Source organism: Cricetulus griseus, chromosome 5 (assembly GCF_003668045.3).
Source record: "Cricetulus griseus strain 17A/GY chromosome 5, alternate assembly CriGri-PICRH-1.0, whole genome shotgun sequence".
In the NCBI taxonomy this organism is placed as follows: Eukaryota; Metazoa; Chordata; class Mammalia; order Rodentia; family Cricetidae; genus Cricetulus; species Cricetulus griseus.
The window spans coordinates 104,390,529-104,410,632 of NC_048598.1; the positions used below are offsets into that span (position 1 = coordinate 104,390,529).

At 40.0% G+C, this 20,104-nt stretch overlaps 1 protein-coding gene across 1 annotated transcript in view; it reads right to left on the reverse strand.

Moving 5' to 3' along the window:
* Positions 1-20,104, reverse strand: part of Catsperb (cation channel sperm associated auxiliary subunit beta) — a 126,714-nt gene that overhangs the window by 39,342 nt on the left and 67,268 nt on the right. The window contains exons 10-15 of the mRNA XM_027419131.2: positions 16,489-16,555; positions 15,810-15,856; positions 15,049-15,198; positions 13,529-13,690; positions 4,508-4,652; positions 1,778-1,932 (exon numbers count right to left, since the gene is read on the reverse strand). Of these exons, the coding sequence (XP_027274932.1) occupies positions 1,778-1,932; positions 4,508-4,652; positions 13,529-13,690; positions 15,049-15,198; positions 15,810-15,856; positions 16,489-16,555 (726 nt within the window). The remainder of the gene's footprint in view (positions 1-1,777; positions 1,933-4,507; positions 4,653-13,528; positions 13,691-15,048; positions 15,199-15,809; positions 15,857-16,488; positions 16,556-20,104) is intronic.

The window sequence follows — 20,104 nt, forward strand, 5'->3', positions numbered from 1 at the left end:
TCCCAAGGGCCAGGCAGGGACTTCAGGTCATCATTTTCTTCACACAATGATAGTGTTGCTTCTACAGCTGCCACATCCAGCCCGTCAGGATGATTATCAACCTTGTCCTCAAGGATGGCAGTGACGTCTGCAACTGTTTCAAAGTCCAACTCGTCGCCTCTGTAAGACACAGCAATATCCATCTTCTCAGCCAGATCTAAATCTTCCTTTCCATCTATGCACGGAGCCTTTGATCCACCAGGAAACTCTGCTACCCCTGACTGGAAACATTCTTCTTTGATAGAATTAATGATCATGGAGATTTCACTGCTATCCATCCATGCACACAGTCACAGTATGTAGATCCCTGACAGCTTCCAGGGGAACACAGGTGTTGGGCTGATTCACTGGAGCTACACTTTCAGGAGTGAAGACAGCTGGAGCAGAAGATGGTGTTGGCAGCACAGGCATCATGGCAATGGTAGCCTGGGACACAGACTCTACAGGGGGTGGAACAAGTTTAACTGGAGTCTCACTGGCAACAGTAGTGAAGGAAGGAAGAGGAGTGGTAAACTGTGTAGGAGCAGCTTCTAAAAGCTGGGAAAGACTGGGAGTACTTGAGGCAGAAGGGGAGGATGCAACAGTACTGCTTGCTGGCTGTGTCTCCCCACCATGTATCATGGGAAGAAGACCACCTACCTCCAGCAGAACATATGTGCTGTTCAGGTGACCAGAAGTCACAGACATCTTACTCTCATCTACCAGTCTGAGGCTAGTAGGCAGGAGGCTGCCCTTCTTCATGAGCTCTGGCATCAGAGGGGAGGGGCATGGAGTTGCTTTCTGTACAAGTATCTTTCTTTCTGGGGTGAATCATCTGTTACTGAGGTCATTGGGACTTCTAAGGGTGCAGAGCCTGGAGGAAGGGTGTCAGGAATCCCAGGAAACAAGGTGACTGGGTACTCGGAAAAGTCCCAGTGGTTACCCCAGAGGTAGCCTCTTCCATCGTGGTTGGAGTAGTCTCCAAGTGGATAATCACCTCCTGGGGAGGTAGAATCTGTAGGCGAGTGGACTATCACATTTGGTAGCCTTCGAGGAGGTGTTTTCACTGCTTGCTGAGTATGCAGCATCTGCAGCCTCCCTTTTTACTTCAGCCTCTTCCTCCTCAACTTGCTTTTTCATGGCAATGCCACTGCAAAGCTCATCCCATCTGCTATCCATGTGTCCAGCTTCAATTAGTTCTTCAGCTCTTGTTAGCCACCTGTATCTCTCCTGTATTTCCTTTATCACTTTCTTTAGTTCCTCAAATCTCTCAGAAGTCTATTTCCAAATAATAACATCTTCAACAGTTTCTACCACTTCTCCTTTTTCACCCCATTTCCATTTTGGAGTCTCAGTAGTCTCTAAGAGCTCAGTGTTTATTGGAAGTGCTCAATGTTGCATACAAAGTTTTCCTTTAGCAAAGAGTGTCCGGATGGATCTGGAGATATGATTCAGCTGTTATGAACACATACTTGCTCTGCCAATGAACCTGTGTTTGGTTTTCAGGGACCCTGCTAAGTGGTTCACAACTGCCTGTAACTCTAGCTTTATGGTAACCCTGCATCTTTAGCCTCCACAAACACCTGCCCTTATATGTACACACACACACACACACACACACACACACACACACACAAATTTAAAATCCTTAAAAGGGTATTATTAAGAAAAATACTGTTTCATTCATTGTTCTGCACAAAGAATGTGGCATCTGTTCTTAAAACAAGATGAACACTTTTCAGTGCATCATATTACTGACCTTTCCAAAAATCCGATTAGAAGTTTGAGAGTCTGAAGATGATGAATCAGTGTCAAAGAGTTCTGGAGTCAGTTTGTGTATGAATCCCAAGTGATCATAGTATATTGTGAAAACTTTGTCATCCCAGTTTCCATGTAGAGTGTATGTTGTCAATCCTGTCAGGAAACAAACAGAACTCTCTTGAAACTGATTCAGTACACCTAGAAGAAATTTTATATTATACCTATAAAGATTTGCTTGTTTAAATTAAAGATGAGAGTAGGACTCGGAGACTTCTAAATTAGTAAAATACATGCTACTTTGTTTTACATCCTTGGAAAGTCTTTTGCAGTTCCTCTTCATTACAGAACATCTTCACCAAAGTGGGCAGTAGAACAGAACGAAGGGGCTGTCTAGTCAAGGGATAAGGAAGAAAGGTGGTTTAGTCTTCTTGGTAGTGTTTTCTCTTCCCGAAACCATCTAATTAGATTTCTGTTTGTCCAGGATCTCTTGGGCTTCTGTATGAATTTTTTTTTTGAGACCGGGGTTCTCTGTGTAGCTTTGCAGCCTATCCTGGCACTCGCTCTGGAGACCAGGCTGGCCTCGAACTCTCAGAGTGCTGGGATTAAAGGCGTGAGCCACCAACGCCCGACCTTCTGTATGAATTTTAAATTGTTTTTGTCTCTTTCTGTGAGGAACAGAACAGGACTCTGATTGTGCTTGTATGGAACCCGTAGATTGCTTTTGATAGGACAGCCTGTTTCACAACAGCGATTCTTCCAATTCATGAGCATTGGAAGTCTTTTCATTCTCTAGGGTTTTTCTCAATTTACTTCTTCAGTATTTTAAAGTTTTCATTGTAGAGATCTTTCACATCCTTTATTAGATTTATTACAACATAGTTCACCTATCAGGGCTACTATGAATGGGATTATTTGATTGTTTTAACACATTGCCTGTAGGTTTGTTATATGTACCCCTTATATTGATATGTGTTCCTATGTTCCTTGTATTCTGAGATTTTTAGAACTTTAAACCTGAAGGGATGTTGTATTTTGTCAAAGAACTTTTCGTGTCTGGTGACCATGTAATTTCTAAGCTAGAGTCCATTTATATGATTTATAACAGTTACATATCAAACCAATCCAGAATCTCTGGAGTAATGGTGATTAATGTTCTTGATGGGTTCTTTAGTTTGCAAGCGCTTTTTGAGAACTTTTTGGCCTAAGTTCATCACATGATTTGGTGTTTTGGTTGTTTTGTGTCTTTATTTGCTTTGTTATCAGGGTAATATTATCTTCAAAAAGAATTGAGAAGGCTTGGCATAGAGGTGCATATCTTTAAACCCAGCACTGGGGAGGCATACTTCTGTGAGTCTGAGGCTAGCCTGGTGCAGCTCTTGTGTTCCATGTCAGCCAGAGCTACATAGTGTGAGGCACTGTTTTTCAAAAGTGAGATAGAACAGGCTAAGTTTGGTAATGTTTCTTCATTTCTGTTTTGTAAAATAGTTTGGGAAGCACTGATGTCACTCCTTTGAAGGTATAGTAAAATAAGCCAGTCAGTTCAACAGGGGCTGGGATTTTGTTGTTGTAGGAGATTTTATCAATTCCTTCAGTCTCACTGCTTGTTATGCACATTCAAATTGTTTATTTCATCTTGGCCTAATTTTGGTAGGTCACACATATCCAGAAATTTAAACATTTCTTTTAGAATTTCCAATTTAGTAGAATATGTGTTCTTAAAGTTACACCTAAAGATTTTGTGAATTTCATTGGTATTTGTTGTAACACTCCCTTTGGTCTTCTCTTTCTTTTGGTTAGCTTTGTTAAGGGTTTGTCAACTTTGCTTACTGCTTTAAAGAGCCAACTCTGTTTCACTCATTCTTGGCACTTGTTTGTTTCCATTTCTTATTATTTTCTGTGTTTGTCTCTGTATATTGATTTAGGGTTTGCCTTGTTCTCATTTTTCCAGGGACATAAGATTTAGCATTATTTGAAATCTCTCTGGTTTTTATATATAGGCACTTAGAGCTCTAAACTTCTCTCTTAGGACCATCTTCACTGTATCCCATGAATCTTGATATGTTGTATTTTCCTTTTTATTTGATTCTAGGATTTTTTGGGGGGATTTCAAGACAGGGTTTCTCTTTATTGTTTTGGAGGCTGTCATGGAACCAGCTCTTGTAGATCAGGCTGGTCTTGAACTCACAGAGATCCTCCTGCCTCTGCCTCCCGAGTCTGGGATTGAAGGCATGTACCACCACAGCCCGGCTTGATTCTAGGATTTTAAAGTTCTTTTCTTCTTACAGTGGCAGGAGAGATGGCTCGGTGGTAAAAGAGCACTAGCTGGTTTTCCATAAAGATCGGTTTTGATTCCCCAAACCCTCTTCTGGCCTCTGTGGGCACCAGGCATACAACTCGTACACAGACGTATGTGCATGCAAAACAACCATACTGAGAAACTCTAAAAAGCTAAATAAAATGAAATAAAATGTTCTTGTTTTCTTCATTCATTAGTATGTTACTTAGTCTTCATGAGTTTGTGTGTACTCTATGGTTCTTCTTGATATTGATTTGATTTCATATTCCATTGTGATCAGGTAGAATACATAAAATTATTTCAGTTTTTCTGTAATGGTTGAACCTGCTTTGTGTGGACTATTTGGAGAAGGTTCCATGGATTGCTGAGACGAATGTATTCTGTAGCAATTTGAATAGGACATTCTATAACCCCAAATAAAAAAGTACTTACCTGCCTTTGTCATGTAAATCTTTCCACTTTGTGTAATAAAAGTTATATCTGAAGTATAAAAACTATGAACAGTCTTTCTTACAAAGTTACTTAGAAAGTCACATAGTAAGTCAAAAGAATTGCCACCATCCTCTGAAAGCCATACCTAAAGGAATGAAGAGATAATACCTCACTAACAAGGGCCTCCAATTTCCCAAATTACCTATTAGCCTAATCTTCCTACAAAGCAAAACCATGCAGTACTATTTTCCTCACATCTCAATGTCCATCATGAACTCAGGGACACACTGACTGCTTTCCACATAACACTTGATTTACCTTTCCAAAGTTTTCTATTGCCAGAAGTAACTAGGTCACCTAAGTGGCTGAGTGATATTTTATTGCATTCTCATTCTCTCTTCTCATTCTCTCTCTCTCTCTCTCTCTCTCTCTCTCTCTCTCTCTCTCTCTCTCTCTCTCTCTCGTGTGTGTGTGTGTGTGTGTGTGTGTGTGTGTGTGTGTGTGTGTGTATTAAATTCATGGGGAGACTACAGAATGATATTGAGAATTCCTCTATTGTGTGCTCTACTTTATTGAGACAGAGTCTTTTATTGAATAGAAAGTTTATTGCTTTGGACACATTGACTGTCCAGTGAGCTCTCTGGATCTGCCTATCTCTGCTCCCTAATGCAGTTGTTATAGATATGTACAGTCATGCTCAGCCTGAATCAACCTGAACAACTTTTGGTAGGCCTTGTGAGTTACCTAAGTTGTTTTTCTTTGACACAGATCTCATTGGAGTCAAAACTGGCCTTGGACTGGCAGCAACACACCTGCCTCAGCATCCATACTGTTGGGACTGCAGGAGGGTGTCACTGTGCTTTGCTCCCCTGATTGTTTTCAGTGAGTTTAGATTGGCACTGCTTGTCTTTCCCTATGTGTGATTGCTAGAGGGAGTTATTCAATAGATGTTTTGAGATAGTCACCAAATGAACAGAAATTCTAGATTAAACTGACAATCTCTGGAGTCGTTAGCCACTTTCTATCCAAATAGAAATCATACTTTGAAGTTAACGATTGAGGAGCTTGTATCTTTGAAATAAAACTGTAACGTGTCACGTGTATCTCAGAATCTCACAGATAAACTCTGTTCTCTGTCTTGACTAAACTTCACATTTCTAGGGGAGAAATCTCACTGTGAAAGTGAGCTGAGTGCATTGCCTGGAAGTCACCACAGTGCTTTCTTGTTACTAAATTTCTCCATGTGTTATATTTTGTGTTCCTTACTTTTCACTTGGCTCATGACCAGAGGTGTTCTGTAAGCTTTATAAAGCTTCCAGGCTGCTCCTGATAGAACTGTCTGTCTAGAGGCCCAAGAATGGAGAACATCAGCAGAAAGAGCTCAGCAAAGCCAGTAGAGAATGCATAGACAAAGTCAGAAAGAGAGAGATGGAGACAAGGCAATGTCAAGTGCCAGAAATACCAGATAAAACACACTTTTGGTGCTGCTGCGGATCCCATCCCGGCGGGATCCAGCCCACCCAGAGTCTGCAGGGTTCTAGTCCCTTCCTGCATCCACGGGACTAGGTAAGCTTGGGCCTGTTTCCGGCCCATCTTATTTTCCCCTGCTCGGAGACACCTGAGGCCTGGGACTGAGCACTGCGGATCCCAATTCAGCAGGATCCAGCACACCCAGAGACAGCAAGGTTCGTAGTCCCTTCCTCCACCCACGGAGCTAGGTGAGCTTGGGCCTGTTTCTGGTCCACTTTCCTTTGCCCTGCTTGGAGACACCTGAGGCCTGGGGACTGCTCACAGCAGATCCCATCTAAGCCGCATACAGCCCACCCTGAGACTGCCAACTTCCCGGTACCAGTCCTGCCTCCATCCACGGGAAGAAGAGAAACATCAGAGTCATGGACCTGTTTGCACCCACCTGAAGGGAACCTTGGTCTCGTACCCATCAGGAGAGGAAGAGGCTCCTTCTACACCCACCAGAAGAAGGTATGGGAAGAAGATAATATAAAAACATATTCAACAACAGAAAAACCAATATGACATCACCGGAGTCTAGGGACTGTACACCAGGCAAGACTTGAACATCCCAACACAGATGAAACAGAAGAGAATAACCTTAAAAACAACTTCATGAAAATGATAGAGACCCTCAAAGAGGATATGAGAAAAATCCCTTAAAGAAATTGAAGAAAAAAATAAACCAAAAATATAAGAAATCAACAAATCTCCTAAGGAAACAGTTCAAGACCTAAAAACTGAAATAGAGACAATAAAGAAAGCACAATCTGAAGGAATGCTGGAAAAAGAAAAGCTGGGTAAACAATCAGGAACTACAGATGCAAGCAAACCAACACAATACAAAAGATGGAAGAGAGACTCTCAGGCATTGAAGATACACTAGAAGTAATAGACTCATCACCAAAGAAAATCTTAAGTCCAACAAATCCCTGACACAAAATATCCAGGAAATATGGCACACTGTGAGAAGACCCAACCTAAGAATAATAGGTATAGAAGAAGGTGAAGAAACCCAACTCAAAGGTGTAGAAAACATATTCAACAAAATCATAGAAGAAAACTTTCCAAACCTAAAGAAAGACATGCCAATGAAAGTACAAGAAGCCTACAGAACACCAAATAGACTGGACCAAAAATGTCTCCTTGCCACATAATAATCAAAACCCCAAACATACAGAATAAAGAAAGAATATTAAGAGCAACAAAGGAAAAAGCTCAAGTAACATATAAAGGAAAACTTATCAGAATTACACCTGACTTTTCCATTGAAACTATGAAAGCCAGAAGAACCTGGAAAGATATTCTAGCTACACTAAGAGACCATGTATGCCAGCCCAGACTACTATACCCAGCAATGCTTTCAATCAATATACATGGAGAAAACAAGATATTCCATGACAAAACCAGATTCAAACAATGCATATCCACCAATGCAGCCCCACAGAAAGTTCTGGAAAACTCCAACCCAAGGAAGTTAATGACAACCAGAAAAACACAGGCAATGGATAATCCCACTTTACCAACTGCCCAAAGAAAAATGGGGGTGGAAATCCACACACAATTCCACCACCACCACCAATTCCAAAGCAAAAAAGAATGAACATCATCAATGGTCATTAATATTCCTCAATATTAATGGTCTTAACTCGCCTATAAAAGACACAGGCTAGAAGAATGGATATGGAGACAGAATCCATCCTTCTGCTTCATACAGGAAACACAACTCAACTTCAAAGACAGATGGTACCTCAGAGTAAAGGGTTGGGAAAAGATTTTCCAAGCAAATGGACCCAAGAAATAAGTGGGGGAGCAATCCTAATATGTAAAGTAAAATCAATCAAAAGAGATGAAGGAGGTCACTTCCTACTCATCACAGGAGAAATCCATCAAGATGAAGTCTCAATTCTGAATATCTATGCCCCAAATACAAAGGCATCCACATTCATAAAAGAAACATTACTAAACCTCAATTCACACATAAAACCTCACACACTTATAGTGGGAGACTTCAACACCCCACTCACCACTGGACAGGAACACCAGACAGAAACTTAACAAAGAAACAAAGGAACTGATAGAAGTTATGGCTCAATTGGGCTTAACAGACATCTATAGAGCATTTCATCCAAACACAAAAGAATATACCTTCTTTTCAGCGCCACATGGAACCTTCTCTAAAATCAACCACATACTTGGCAATGTAGCAAATCTCAACAGGTTAAAAAAAAAATTAAAGTAACCCCCTGTATCCTACCAGACCACCATGCTTTAAAGTTAGAATTCAACAAAAAACCAAATTGCAGAAAAGCTACAAACTCATGGAAATTGAATAATGCCCAATTGCACAATTCCTGGGTTGAGGAAGAAATGAAAAAAGAAATTAAAGATTTCCTAGAATTCAAGGAGAATGAGAACACAGCATACCCAAACTTATGGGACACTTTGAAAGCAGTGTTAAGAGGAAAGTTAATAGCACTAAGTTCCCAAATGAAGAAACTGTGGAATAGTCACAATAGAGAATTAACAGCTCAACTGAAAGATCTAGAACAAAAAGCAGCCAAGGCATCCAGGAGGAGTAGACTCCAGGAAATAATCAAATTGAGGGCTGAAATCAATAAAGTAAAAACAAAACAAAGAATCAATGTAGCAAAGAGTTGGTTCTTCAAGAAAACAACAAGATAGACAAACCTTTATCCAAGCTAACCAAAGGACAGAGAACATGCAAATGAACAAAATCAGAAAGGAAAAGGGGAACATAACAACAGATACTGAGGAAACCCAGAGAATCATCAGGTCATACTTTGAAAACCTGTATTTCTCAAAATTCAAAAACCTAAAGGAAATGGGCAATTTTCTGGATAGATTTCACTTGCCAAAATTAAGTCAAGAACAGATAAGCAACTTAAATAGACCTATAACCCCTAATGAAATAGAAGCAGTCATGAAAATCTCCCAACCAAAAAAAAAAAAAAAAAAAAAAAAAAAGAAAGAAAAAGCCCAGGTAGAAGGGTCATTGGCAAACTCCTCTTATGAGGCTTCAATTACCTTGGTACCCAAGACACATGAAGACACAACTAAGAAAGAGAACTACAGACCAATATCCCTCATGAACATTGATGCAAAAATACTCAACAAAATACTGGCAAATCGAATCCAAGCACAGATCAGAGAAATCCTTCACCATAATCAAGTAGGCTTCATCCCAGGGATGCAAGGATGGTTTAACATAGGAAATCCATCAATGAAATCCACCATATAAACAAACTGAGAATGAAAAACCACATGATTATCTCACTAGATGCTGAAAAAGCCTTTGACAAAATCCAACACCCATTTGTGATAAAGGTCTTGGAGAGATCTGGGGAAACAGGAACACACCTAAATATAATAAAAGCAATATACAGCAAGCCAACAGCCAACATCAAACTAAATGGAGAGAAACTCAATGTGATTTCTCTAAAATCATGGACAAGACAAGGCTGTCCACTCTCTCCATACCTCTTCAAAATTGTCCTTGAAGTTCTAGCTAGAGCAATAAGACAACAAAAGGAGATCGAGGGGATACAAATTGGAAAGGAAAAAGTCAAACTTTCACTATTTGCAGATGATATGATAGTCTACATAAGTGACCCAAAAAACTCTACCAGGGAACTCCTACAGCTGATAAACACCTTCGGCAAAGTGGCAGGATACAAGATTAACTCCAAAAAATCAGTAGCTCTACTATATACAGATGATAATTGTGCTGAGAAAGAAATCAAGAAACATCATCCTTTACAAATGCCACAAATAACATAAAATACCTTGGGGCAATGCTAACCAAAAAAGTGAAAGACCTGTATTGTAAGGATTTTGAGTCTTTTTTTTCATTTTAATTAGAAAGAAAATTATTTTACATGTAAATCCCAGGTCCCTTTCCCTCCCATCCTCCCCTGGCCCCCCAACTAACACCCTACCTATACCATACCCTTTCTGGTCCCCGGGGAGGGTGAGGCCTTCCATGGGGATCTTCAAAGTCTGTTTTATTCTTTGGGATAGGGCCTAGGGCATCCCCCTTGTGTCTAGGCTCAGGGAGTATCCCTTCATGTGGGATGGGCTCCCCAAGTCCATTCCTATGATAGGGATAAGTACTGATCTACTACAAGACCCCATAGATTTCCAAGGTCTATTCAGTGACACCCACATTCAGGGTGTCTGGATCGATTCCATGCTGGTTTCCCAGATATCAGTCTGGGAACCAAGAGCTCTCCCTTGTTCAGGTCAGCTGTTTCTGTGTGTTTCATCAGCCTGGTATGGACCCCTTTGCTCATCAGTCCTCCTTCTCTGCAACTGGATTCCAGTTCAGTTCAAGGTTTAGCTGTGGGTGTCTGCTTCTACTTCCTCCAACTGCTGGATGAGGGTATAGGGTGGCATATAAGTTAGTCATCAATCTCATTATCATGGGAGGACATTTGAGGTAGCCTCTCCTCTGTTGCTTAGATTGTTATTTGGCGTCATCTTTGTAACTCTCCAGACATTTCCCTAGTGCCTGATTTCTCTATTATATTATCTTTTATCTTGCTCTCTTCTGTTCTTCCCTCAACTCAACCTCCCTGCCCCATCATGTCTTCCTCACCCCTCCTCTTCTCCCCTTCTCATTCTCCTAGTTCCCCCTGTGCCTGTTCTCCCAATTTGCTCAGGAGATCTTGTCCCTTTCTACTTCTCCAGGGGACCATGTATGACTCTCTAAGGGTCCACCTTGTTTACTGGCTTCTCTGGCAGTGTGGACTGTAGGCTGGTAATCCTTTACTCCATGTCTAAAATCCACATATGAGTCTTTAAAGAAAGAAATTAAAGAAGATATCCAGAAAATGGAAAGATCTCCTATGTTCCTGGATAGTTAGGATCAACATAGTAAAAATGGCAATCTTGCCAAAAGCAATCAACAGATTCAATGCAATCCCCATCAAAATCCCAACACAATTCTTCACAGACCTTGAAAGAATAATTCTCAACTTTATATGGAAAAACAAAATACCCAGGATAGCCAAAACAACCCTGTACAATAAAGGAACTTCCAGAGGCATCGCCATCCCTGACTTCAAGCACTATTATAGAATTATCGTCCTGAAAACACCTTGGTATTGGCACAAAAATAGACAGATAGACCAATGGAATCAAATAGAAAACCCTGATATTAATCCACACAGCTATAAACACCTGATTTTTTACAAAGAAGCTAAAATTATACAACAGAAAAAAGAAAGCAACTTTAACAAATAGTGCTGGCATAACTAGATGCTGACATTTAGAAGACTGCAGATAGATCCATATCTATTGCCATGCTCAAAACTTAAGTCCAAATGGATCAAAGACCTCAACATAAATCCAGCCACACTGAACCTCTTAGAAGACAAGGTAGGTGGTACCCTTGAATGAATTGGTACATGAGACTGCTTCCTGGACACAATAACAGTAGCACAGACACTGAGATCAACAATTAATAAATGGGACCTCCTGAAACTGAGACGCTTCTGTAAGGCAAAGGACACAGTCAGAAAGACAAAATGTCAGCCCACAGAATGGGAAAAGATGTTCACTAACTCCACATCCTACAGAGGGCTGCCAAAATATACAAAGAACTCAAGAAGCTAGTCTCCCAAATACCAACTAATCCAATTAAAAAGTGGGGAACAGAACTAAATAGACATTTTTCAATAGAGGAATCTAAACTGGCCAAAAGACACATAAGAAAGTGGTTAACATCCTTACACATCAGAGAAATGCAAATCCAAACTACTCTGAGATACCATCTTACTCCTTTTAGAATGGCTAAAATAATAATAATAAAAAAAACACCAAAGACAGTTTATGCTGGAGAGGATGTGGAGAAAGGGGAACATTCCTCCACTGCTGGTGGGAGTGCCAACTCACATAGACACTTTGGAAATCAGTATGGCAATTAATCAGGAAAATGGGAACCAGTCTACCACAAGATCCAGCAATCCCACTCTTAGGCATATACCCAAAAGATGCACATTCATACAACAAGGACATCTGTTCAACCATGTTCGTAGCAGCATTATTTGTAATAGTCAGAACCTGGAAGCCACCTAGATACCCCTCAACTGAAAAATGGATAGAGAAACTGTGGCATATTTACACAATGGAGTACTACTCAGTGGGAAAAAAAATGGAATCTTGAAATTCTCAGGCAAATGGATGGAACTAGAAGAAACCATCCTGAGTGAGTTAACCCAGTCGCAAAAAGACAAAAATGGTATGTACTCACCATATATCATTTTAGATATAGAGCAAAGAATTATCAGCCTACAATCCACACAGCCAGAGAAGCTAGTAAACAAGGAGGACACTAAGAGAGACATAAATGGTCCCATGAAAAAGGGGAAAGGGACAAGATTTCCTAAGCTAATTGGGAGTATGAGGGAGGGGAAGAGGGAGTTAGAAGAAAGAAAGGGTAAGAAGATGAGGGGAGAGGAGGTCATGAGGGAAGGGAAAGATCGAGTCAGGGGAAGTATAGATGACAGCAAGACAAGAGATACCATCATAGAGGGAGCCATTATAGGTTTAAAGATAATTCTGGCACTAGGGAAATGTTCAGAGGTTTACAAGGTTGACCCCAACTAACAGTCTAAGCAATAGTCCAGAGGCTACCTTAAATGCCCTTCTCTGATAATGAGATTGATGGCTACCTTATATGCAACCCTAGTGCTTTCATCCAGTAGCTAATGGAAGCAGAAGCAGACACCCACAGCTAAACACTGTGCTGAACTCTGGAGTCCAGTTTCAAAGAGGGAGGAGTGATCAGCAAAGCGGTGAAGACCAGACTGGAGAAACCCACAGAAACAGCTGACCTGAACAAGGCATTGCTCATGGACTCCAGACTGGGGGAAACCAGCATAGGACTGTTCCAGACCCCCTGAAAGAGGAAGTCAGTTTGGAGGTCTGGACAATTTGGCCACTGGTAGTGGATCAGTATTTACCCCTAGTACACAAATGAGCTTTGGGAGTCCTCTCCACATAGAGGGATACTCTCTCAGCCTAGACACACTGGGAAGGGTCTAGGCCCTGCTCCAAATGATATGACAGACTTTGAGGATCCCCTATGGAAGGCCTCACCCTCCCTAGGGAGCAGAAAAGGGTTGGGACAGGGGGTTGGTAGGATGCAGGGGAGGAGGGGAGGGAGAGGGAACTGAGATTGACATGTAAAAGAATCTTTTTTCTAATTTAAATAAAAAGAAAAAACATACTTTCGATGGATTAATAGCAAAATCCAGGTCATAGAGCTGTAAAGAAATGGATTACACCTGGCAATATTCAGAACCATGGTGCCCCATTCTCGTTTTAGAACTTAGCAGCAATGAACAGTTGATAAGTGTGTGTTGTCTTCCCTTCTACCTCTACCCTACAGATTATCAGGTTACTCCTGTTCTTTATGGGCATGACAATTAGTCTACACAAGGTGGACTCCTTACTCTTATTCCATAAGAAAGAATTCTGGCAGCATACCTGGTTGCCATAAACATATAGAAAGTGGCTTCGGGGATGGAACACCATTCCAACTGGATTAGAGAATGAGGAAGGAAATTTGAAATTTGGAAATTTTGGTTGAGTTTCATTTGGTTTGTCATCCTTGAGCACTGACACAGAGACAAAGGTCCTTTTGGAATTCTAGATAAAACACAAGGAGGTCATGAGATTTATTCTATTATTCTTTGTCCATGTTATAATGTCTGGACTTTCTCATTATTTTAACTAAGACATGGGTATGCTCATTATCACAGAAAAGAACTGGAGAGATTTGCAATCACTGGTAACTGCACTGCACTACTTCTACCTGGCAATTTCATAGGTGCTGAGATGTTGTATAGGAAATTAAATAATTTGTTGGAAGTTGAATAATAAATGGTATTGAAAGGTTTGTGAGTCATTACTAAAATAATCATTACTAAAATAATATATTACTAAAATAAATAAATTACTAAAATAGACTCCAGTCTCCACGCTCATGTCTTACATGATACATGCAGGTGCCTGACAAAAATCCCAACTGTATTGGTCCATAGTCTTGAAAAGAACAAAACTCTGACACCTGTAGATGCCATCTTGGTATACAGATATTGTTATAATGAAGACTTTCATGGATACAAGGGGGAACAGCTGTCTTAGCTCTTCCCTTGTTTGACTAAAGCAGCAAATTCTTGGAAAAGAGACTGCCAACCATTTCTTTTCACAAGATTGATCCTAAATCCCCTTTAAAGGGGAATCTCATATCTCTAAGAGAGATACCTTCATGGACCAACACCATCACCTTCTCCACTCTTGTTATCGTGAAACCTATCTCTCATAAAATTAACTTGTTTTTTTCACCAGTAAAACATCAGTTTAATCTAAAGTATGTTCAGCATAGGCAGGCATGGTGGGACATGCCTTTAGTCCTCGAACTCATAGTCAGAAGCAGGCATATCACTGTGAGCTCAATACCCAATGCTACCTAATGAGACCCTGCCTTAAAAAAAAAAGTTCAGCTGAAAAAGAAGCTCATCTAATGTTACATGGGCTTTGGAAGGGTGACATATATGCCCCACTTAGGACTGACTGCTAAACAGCCACTTAGACACCCCTATGTTTTCAAACAACTCTGAAAATAATTCTAATTAATAGCCAAGGTTAAGGACTAATACAACAGAAAATATCTATGTCTGTGACAAGGGGTACCATTTTTTGTTGTTGTTCATCTAAATGAACCCTTTCAAGGAACTTTACATTCATATGGAAAATATTCATCTTATAGTCCCCTGGAGAATGAGTAAAGAACAAACAGGAAGTAACCAGCATCATGAGTTTAATTTTCATCAGCTGGAATGACAAATAATTTTAAAAAATTCAGTGCCAAACTATTCTATGGATCATAAATAATTTTATAAACTTCTATGCTTGAAACCATGACAGATTGGAAATGATGTCCTCTAAGACCAATTTGCAGTTCTTGGTAATATAGTAAACAACTCTTAAGCTATACGACTTACCGGTATATGGAAGAGATAAATTCCAGTTTGACTTTCTTGGTCAATAAGAAATGTTACCACATGTGGAATGAATCTCCTATTTTTAACAGTAGAAGATAAGCAAGGCAACCACTGAAGAAATGGTTCTTTACTATAAAAACAAGAACTGGACTACAAAAAGAAGAGAGTTAATATTGTTTCTGAAACATAAATCATAGATAGTTACTGTAGAAAAATAAGCCAATGAATCATTGTGCTGTTCTGACAGCACATATAAATCAGTCTCTCTCTCTCTCTCTCTCTCTCTCTCTCTCTCTCTCTCTCTCTCTCTCATGCATCAAGCATTCACTCCTACACACACACACACACACACACACACACACACACACACACACACGTATACAGAGGCTTTTAAGGACATGTTTTCACTACGTGAAACCTATGTTGGCCTAGAATATGTAATCTAAGTTCATATAGAATTTGATTTTTTGCCTCCTCTGACTGATTGCTAGAATTACAGCTGTGTGCCACCACACCTGGCTCACCAATCATAGGTTTAAATCTTCAATATCTATTCCTGTCTTTTGGGTGTATTCAAATTCAGAAGGGACTCCAAAGAACCTCCTTCTCTGGTGTGGATTATATGGCTAGAGTCACTGCATTTTAACAAAAATAGGTATCTGCTATAAAGTTAACAAGATGACACCTGTGTGTTTAAGTACCACACTTTAGATTAACAACAATTCTTTAAATCATGCTTAACAAAGTTTTCTATGTCATACCTCACTTAGGGTCCTGTTTCTGTCGAAAGTGATAGTCACATAATCAACTGTAAAGTACACAAGTGAAGAAAATATGAATAACGTTGATTTAGGAAGTGTTAGTGTTAATAAAGTTGCCTACATAAAACAATGCCAGTTCTGAGCTGGGCATTGGTGGCGTATGCCTTTAATCCCAGCATTTGGGAGGCAGAGACAGGTGGATCTCTGTGAGTTCGAGGCCAGTCTGGTCTCCAGAATGAGGGGCCAGGATAGGCTCCAAAAGCTACACAGAGAAACCCTGTCTCGAAAAACCAATACTACTACTACTACTACTACTACTAATAATAATAATAATAATAATAATAATAATAATGCCAGTTCTGTACCATCTACTAATGTGTCTTTGGACACAATTCTCTTGCATTTAAGCAGGAGTGTCACTCCCATTCCTTTTTAGAAAAACTGTTAAGTATGTGGTTCAGGGTAGCCTCAAGCCAGCAGTGTTCCTGTTTCTGCCTGCTGAGTGTTAAAGAAATACCAAGTATATACCACTACTGAGCCTGGCTTTCTCAGTTTTAGCTCATTAATTCATATATAATAGTAATTTCACATTTTATTCAATTTTGATTTTAATGCATTTAATTGAATCTATATATTTAACCAATAGTGATAAAATCTGCTAACATTTCTTAAAATTTACCTTCAAAATTTTCTCTGTTTGCAAAACATCTTTCATTATACCACAGTTTTCCTTTGATATAGTCAACCTATATAAATATATAAATGAAAGTGTCAGCTGGGTCATATCTGGAGTTAAGATTTTAAATAGAAAGAAACTTACTTTAAAAATTCCAAAGTTTTGATCACTTGTGGATGTGAGGCAAATAAAGATAGAAACCCTATACACATGTAAGAGGTTGCAGAATGGGTCAAGAAACCGGAATGCACAAGGTCAACAGTCACCAAGAATGGACTACCAAGGCATGATTGTGTTCTTGGTTATGGTGTCTTTCTAACCCCCAGAAGCTCCTTAACCCTTTTCACCACAGTTAGAATGGGACATAGGCTTATTTTTCTATTCAACATTTGCTACAACAGGGCATAAGAAACCTGAACAGAAGCCTGATAATGGCAAGTAGTAGCAATGCAAAGCATTGCAAACTGGCCAAAAAGAGAAGAGGCCAACAAAGTAGATTATTTTTGTTGAACATGAACTATAATGAGATGAGAAGGTTTGCTAGGGGAAGATTTTCACTTTCCAGCTGCTATTGAGACAAGAAAACACTTATACTTTTATAGATAGGTCAGTGATAAAATCAATAGAACTTATTCATGGAAACATTTAAATAGTCCTAAAATTGACCTTGGTGGTGGCTTATAGAAAATACAATAGGGCTGAACATATTGAAAAAATAAAGGTAGACAATGTGAATTGTACCTTGATTAAACACTAAGCAAAGAAAAAGACTTTTTAAGAGTCATGGCCCATGACTTTTTAATTATGCTACATCATCACTCAAATTAAGCTGTTAAAATAAAGATTTTGAGTTTGTATAAAAGCCTCCAGGTTACAGGTTACCATAATTATCACTATGAAACTGGGAAATTTTAATATTGATACTTTTGGGACACTGAATTGAATTACGCCTCTTCCTTCTGTTTAGATTATTCCTTCATTGTTATTTTTTTTCTTTTTGTGACATGAATCCAAACTGAAAGAGCCAAGTGACTGTCCTTAGGATGATGTCACTTCTAGGAGGCTGATCTCATGTCAAGGGTGAGTCCAGAATGCTGTCCTGACCTGAGTCACAGGTGAGGAGGAACACCTGACTTACATCACATGAGCAATGAAAGCCACCCTTAGAGAGGATGCAAAGCTTTTATTCCTTTTGCCATAGCCAAAAAGGTGGCGACAAGCCTGGCAGCTGTTCTTACCAATGGCTGGATAGCAGCCACTTAGAAAACGCTAGTATAAAGGACAGCACAGCCAAATTTGAGGACAGAGCCCCATGGATATCTGCTATTCAAGGGAATCCAGCCAATCAGGAAGGCAGACTCACCCTTTAAATTCCACGATTTAAAATCCAACAGCTTCCTCTCTTTTCCTGAAATCAGTTCTAATTTGGTTTCTGTTGTTTGTCTTTGGAGGATATTTGGAGGCAAGCTTAGGAAGAGGAGGTTGACTCCTTTCCTAATTTGAAGGACACTGGATAGGTGAGATCAGTGACCTTACAAGAGAGAATGCAACTCCACCTGTTCTGCTAAGTAGGGAAACAGGGAGGAGACAGCTCTGTGTGTGTGTGTGTGTGTGTGTGTGTGTGTGTGTGTGTGTGTGTGTGTGTGTGTGTGTGTATATACCAGGAAGTGGGCCCTAACCAGACACTGAATCAGCCAGTCACTGCTCATTGCTGTTTCCTCAACTACTTACCTTCTACTTAATTGAAACACTCATTCTCATTCATGTCTTTTGTTCTGGACTTAGATTCTCTTTTGTCAATAGTCTCTAGATGCTGATTTCACTGTCTTTGAGGGTCAGAGATTCTTTTAATGGAATCTAACAGGGAGGCACATTTTACTTTTGTTCTCCTCTGTAGAAACATGAGGCAAGGTTTCCTAGGGGACAGAATCAATATCACACACAGAGAAGGCAATTTATTGCATTGGTGTTTACAGTCAGAGACTATTTGTCCCCATCGACTCCACATTTTAGAGAGCTAGAAAATCAGTTGCTTCTCAGGCCAAGAAGTAGGAAGTCAAAAGATATGGGACCAATTAATTACCCAACCTGAATCCTAGGAGAAGACCTGAAAGCATCCAGGGAGTTGTTGACGAAAGTCCATGTTCATAGGTGAAGACTCTGCTGTCTGATGGTCTTCTATATTCATTGGCATCAGAAAAAAATTGCACAAACACCTGCTCCTCACCCAGCAGAGTTCAGCCTGTCCTCCTGTGCACTTGTCCTCCTACCTTTTAGTTCACCCCAGGCTGCTGGCAGTTCTAGCCCTGCCTTCTGGGTGGGTTCCCCCTCCTAGGAACTGTATGCAAAACTCAGGAAACACCCTCACAGATATGTTTCCATGGTGTGCATTACCATGGTGTGCTTTAGGAATCCATCAAATCAGTCAAGTTGACAACCAAAACCAACTATCACAGGAACCTTGTGTACTATTTAGGGGCATTACTAGAACTTGCGTATATGTGCTTTCTTCCCCCTGGAGCTTGCCATAATGTTTTTTAAAGACATGATCTCATGTCACCTAGGACGGCCTTTAACTTGCTATGAAGATGACCTGGTACTTCTGATCCTCTTGTCTGCACCTCCTGAGTGCTGGGGTCACAGTTGTGCGTAATCATGCCTAATATATGAAGTGCTGGTGATGGAACCCAGGGTATGTTCTACCATCTGGTCTAGATCCCTAGATTATTTTCTATATTAGTACAACTGTAAGTTATTTTATTGCTTTTCACTTTCTTTTCTTTCTGAGAATTCTTTTTTCTCTCCCATGGTAAACTGTTAATGTCTCTGTCCAACAATGCCTACTGGGTGCAGACTTTAGAGTGACTCTGTCACCATGTCAGTGTGTTCTTGTGCCGTCACAAGGATCATGCAGAGATGCAGTCACAGGAAGAAGGAAAACCATTCTGTTGACTTCTACTTGAACATAAAAGAACCAACATAGAGGGAGAAAAAATTTCCAATCTTATTAAAATCCCAGACAGATAAGCACAGGTTTTATGATGGTCTCAGGTGAGAGGGACCTGGTTTCCCTTCTGAGAACTGTATCACTCACCTTGTAGAACTTCTGGGCCTCTTCTTGAAGGATCATCGGTGCCCTGAAATTTCTAGCAATTTCCCCAAACATTTGAAGATGTTTATTCATCTTCAGCTTCTGTGGCACTGGTCTGCATCTAAACAATGGCTATGCCATCTTATTTTACCTTTAATAACAGTTGTGGAATTTAGTCCCAGAAAGTGTTTTATGCTGTGAAAACTCCTAATGCATGTTGGTGCCTTTATTTTATTTTATTTCTTTTTCTTTCTTCTATTTGTTCTTCAATTTTGTTTGTTTGTTTCTTTTGAGACAATGTTTCAGTCCTGGTTGTCCTGGAACACATCATGTAGATCAGCCTGTCATGGAACTCACAGAGATCTTGTATGTCTCTACTTCCCAAGTACTGGGATTGACGGCATGTGCCACCATGCCCTGCTTTCTTTTTTCTTTTACTAGCTCAGTGTCAATAACAATAAGCATGGTAGCAGCTCAGCGTATGTCTATGGTTTTATTAGCTAAATTTTGTTACATTGGTACAGCTGC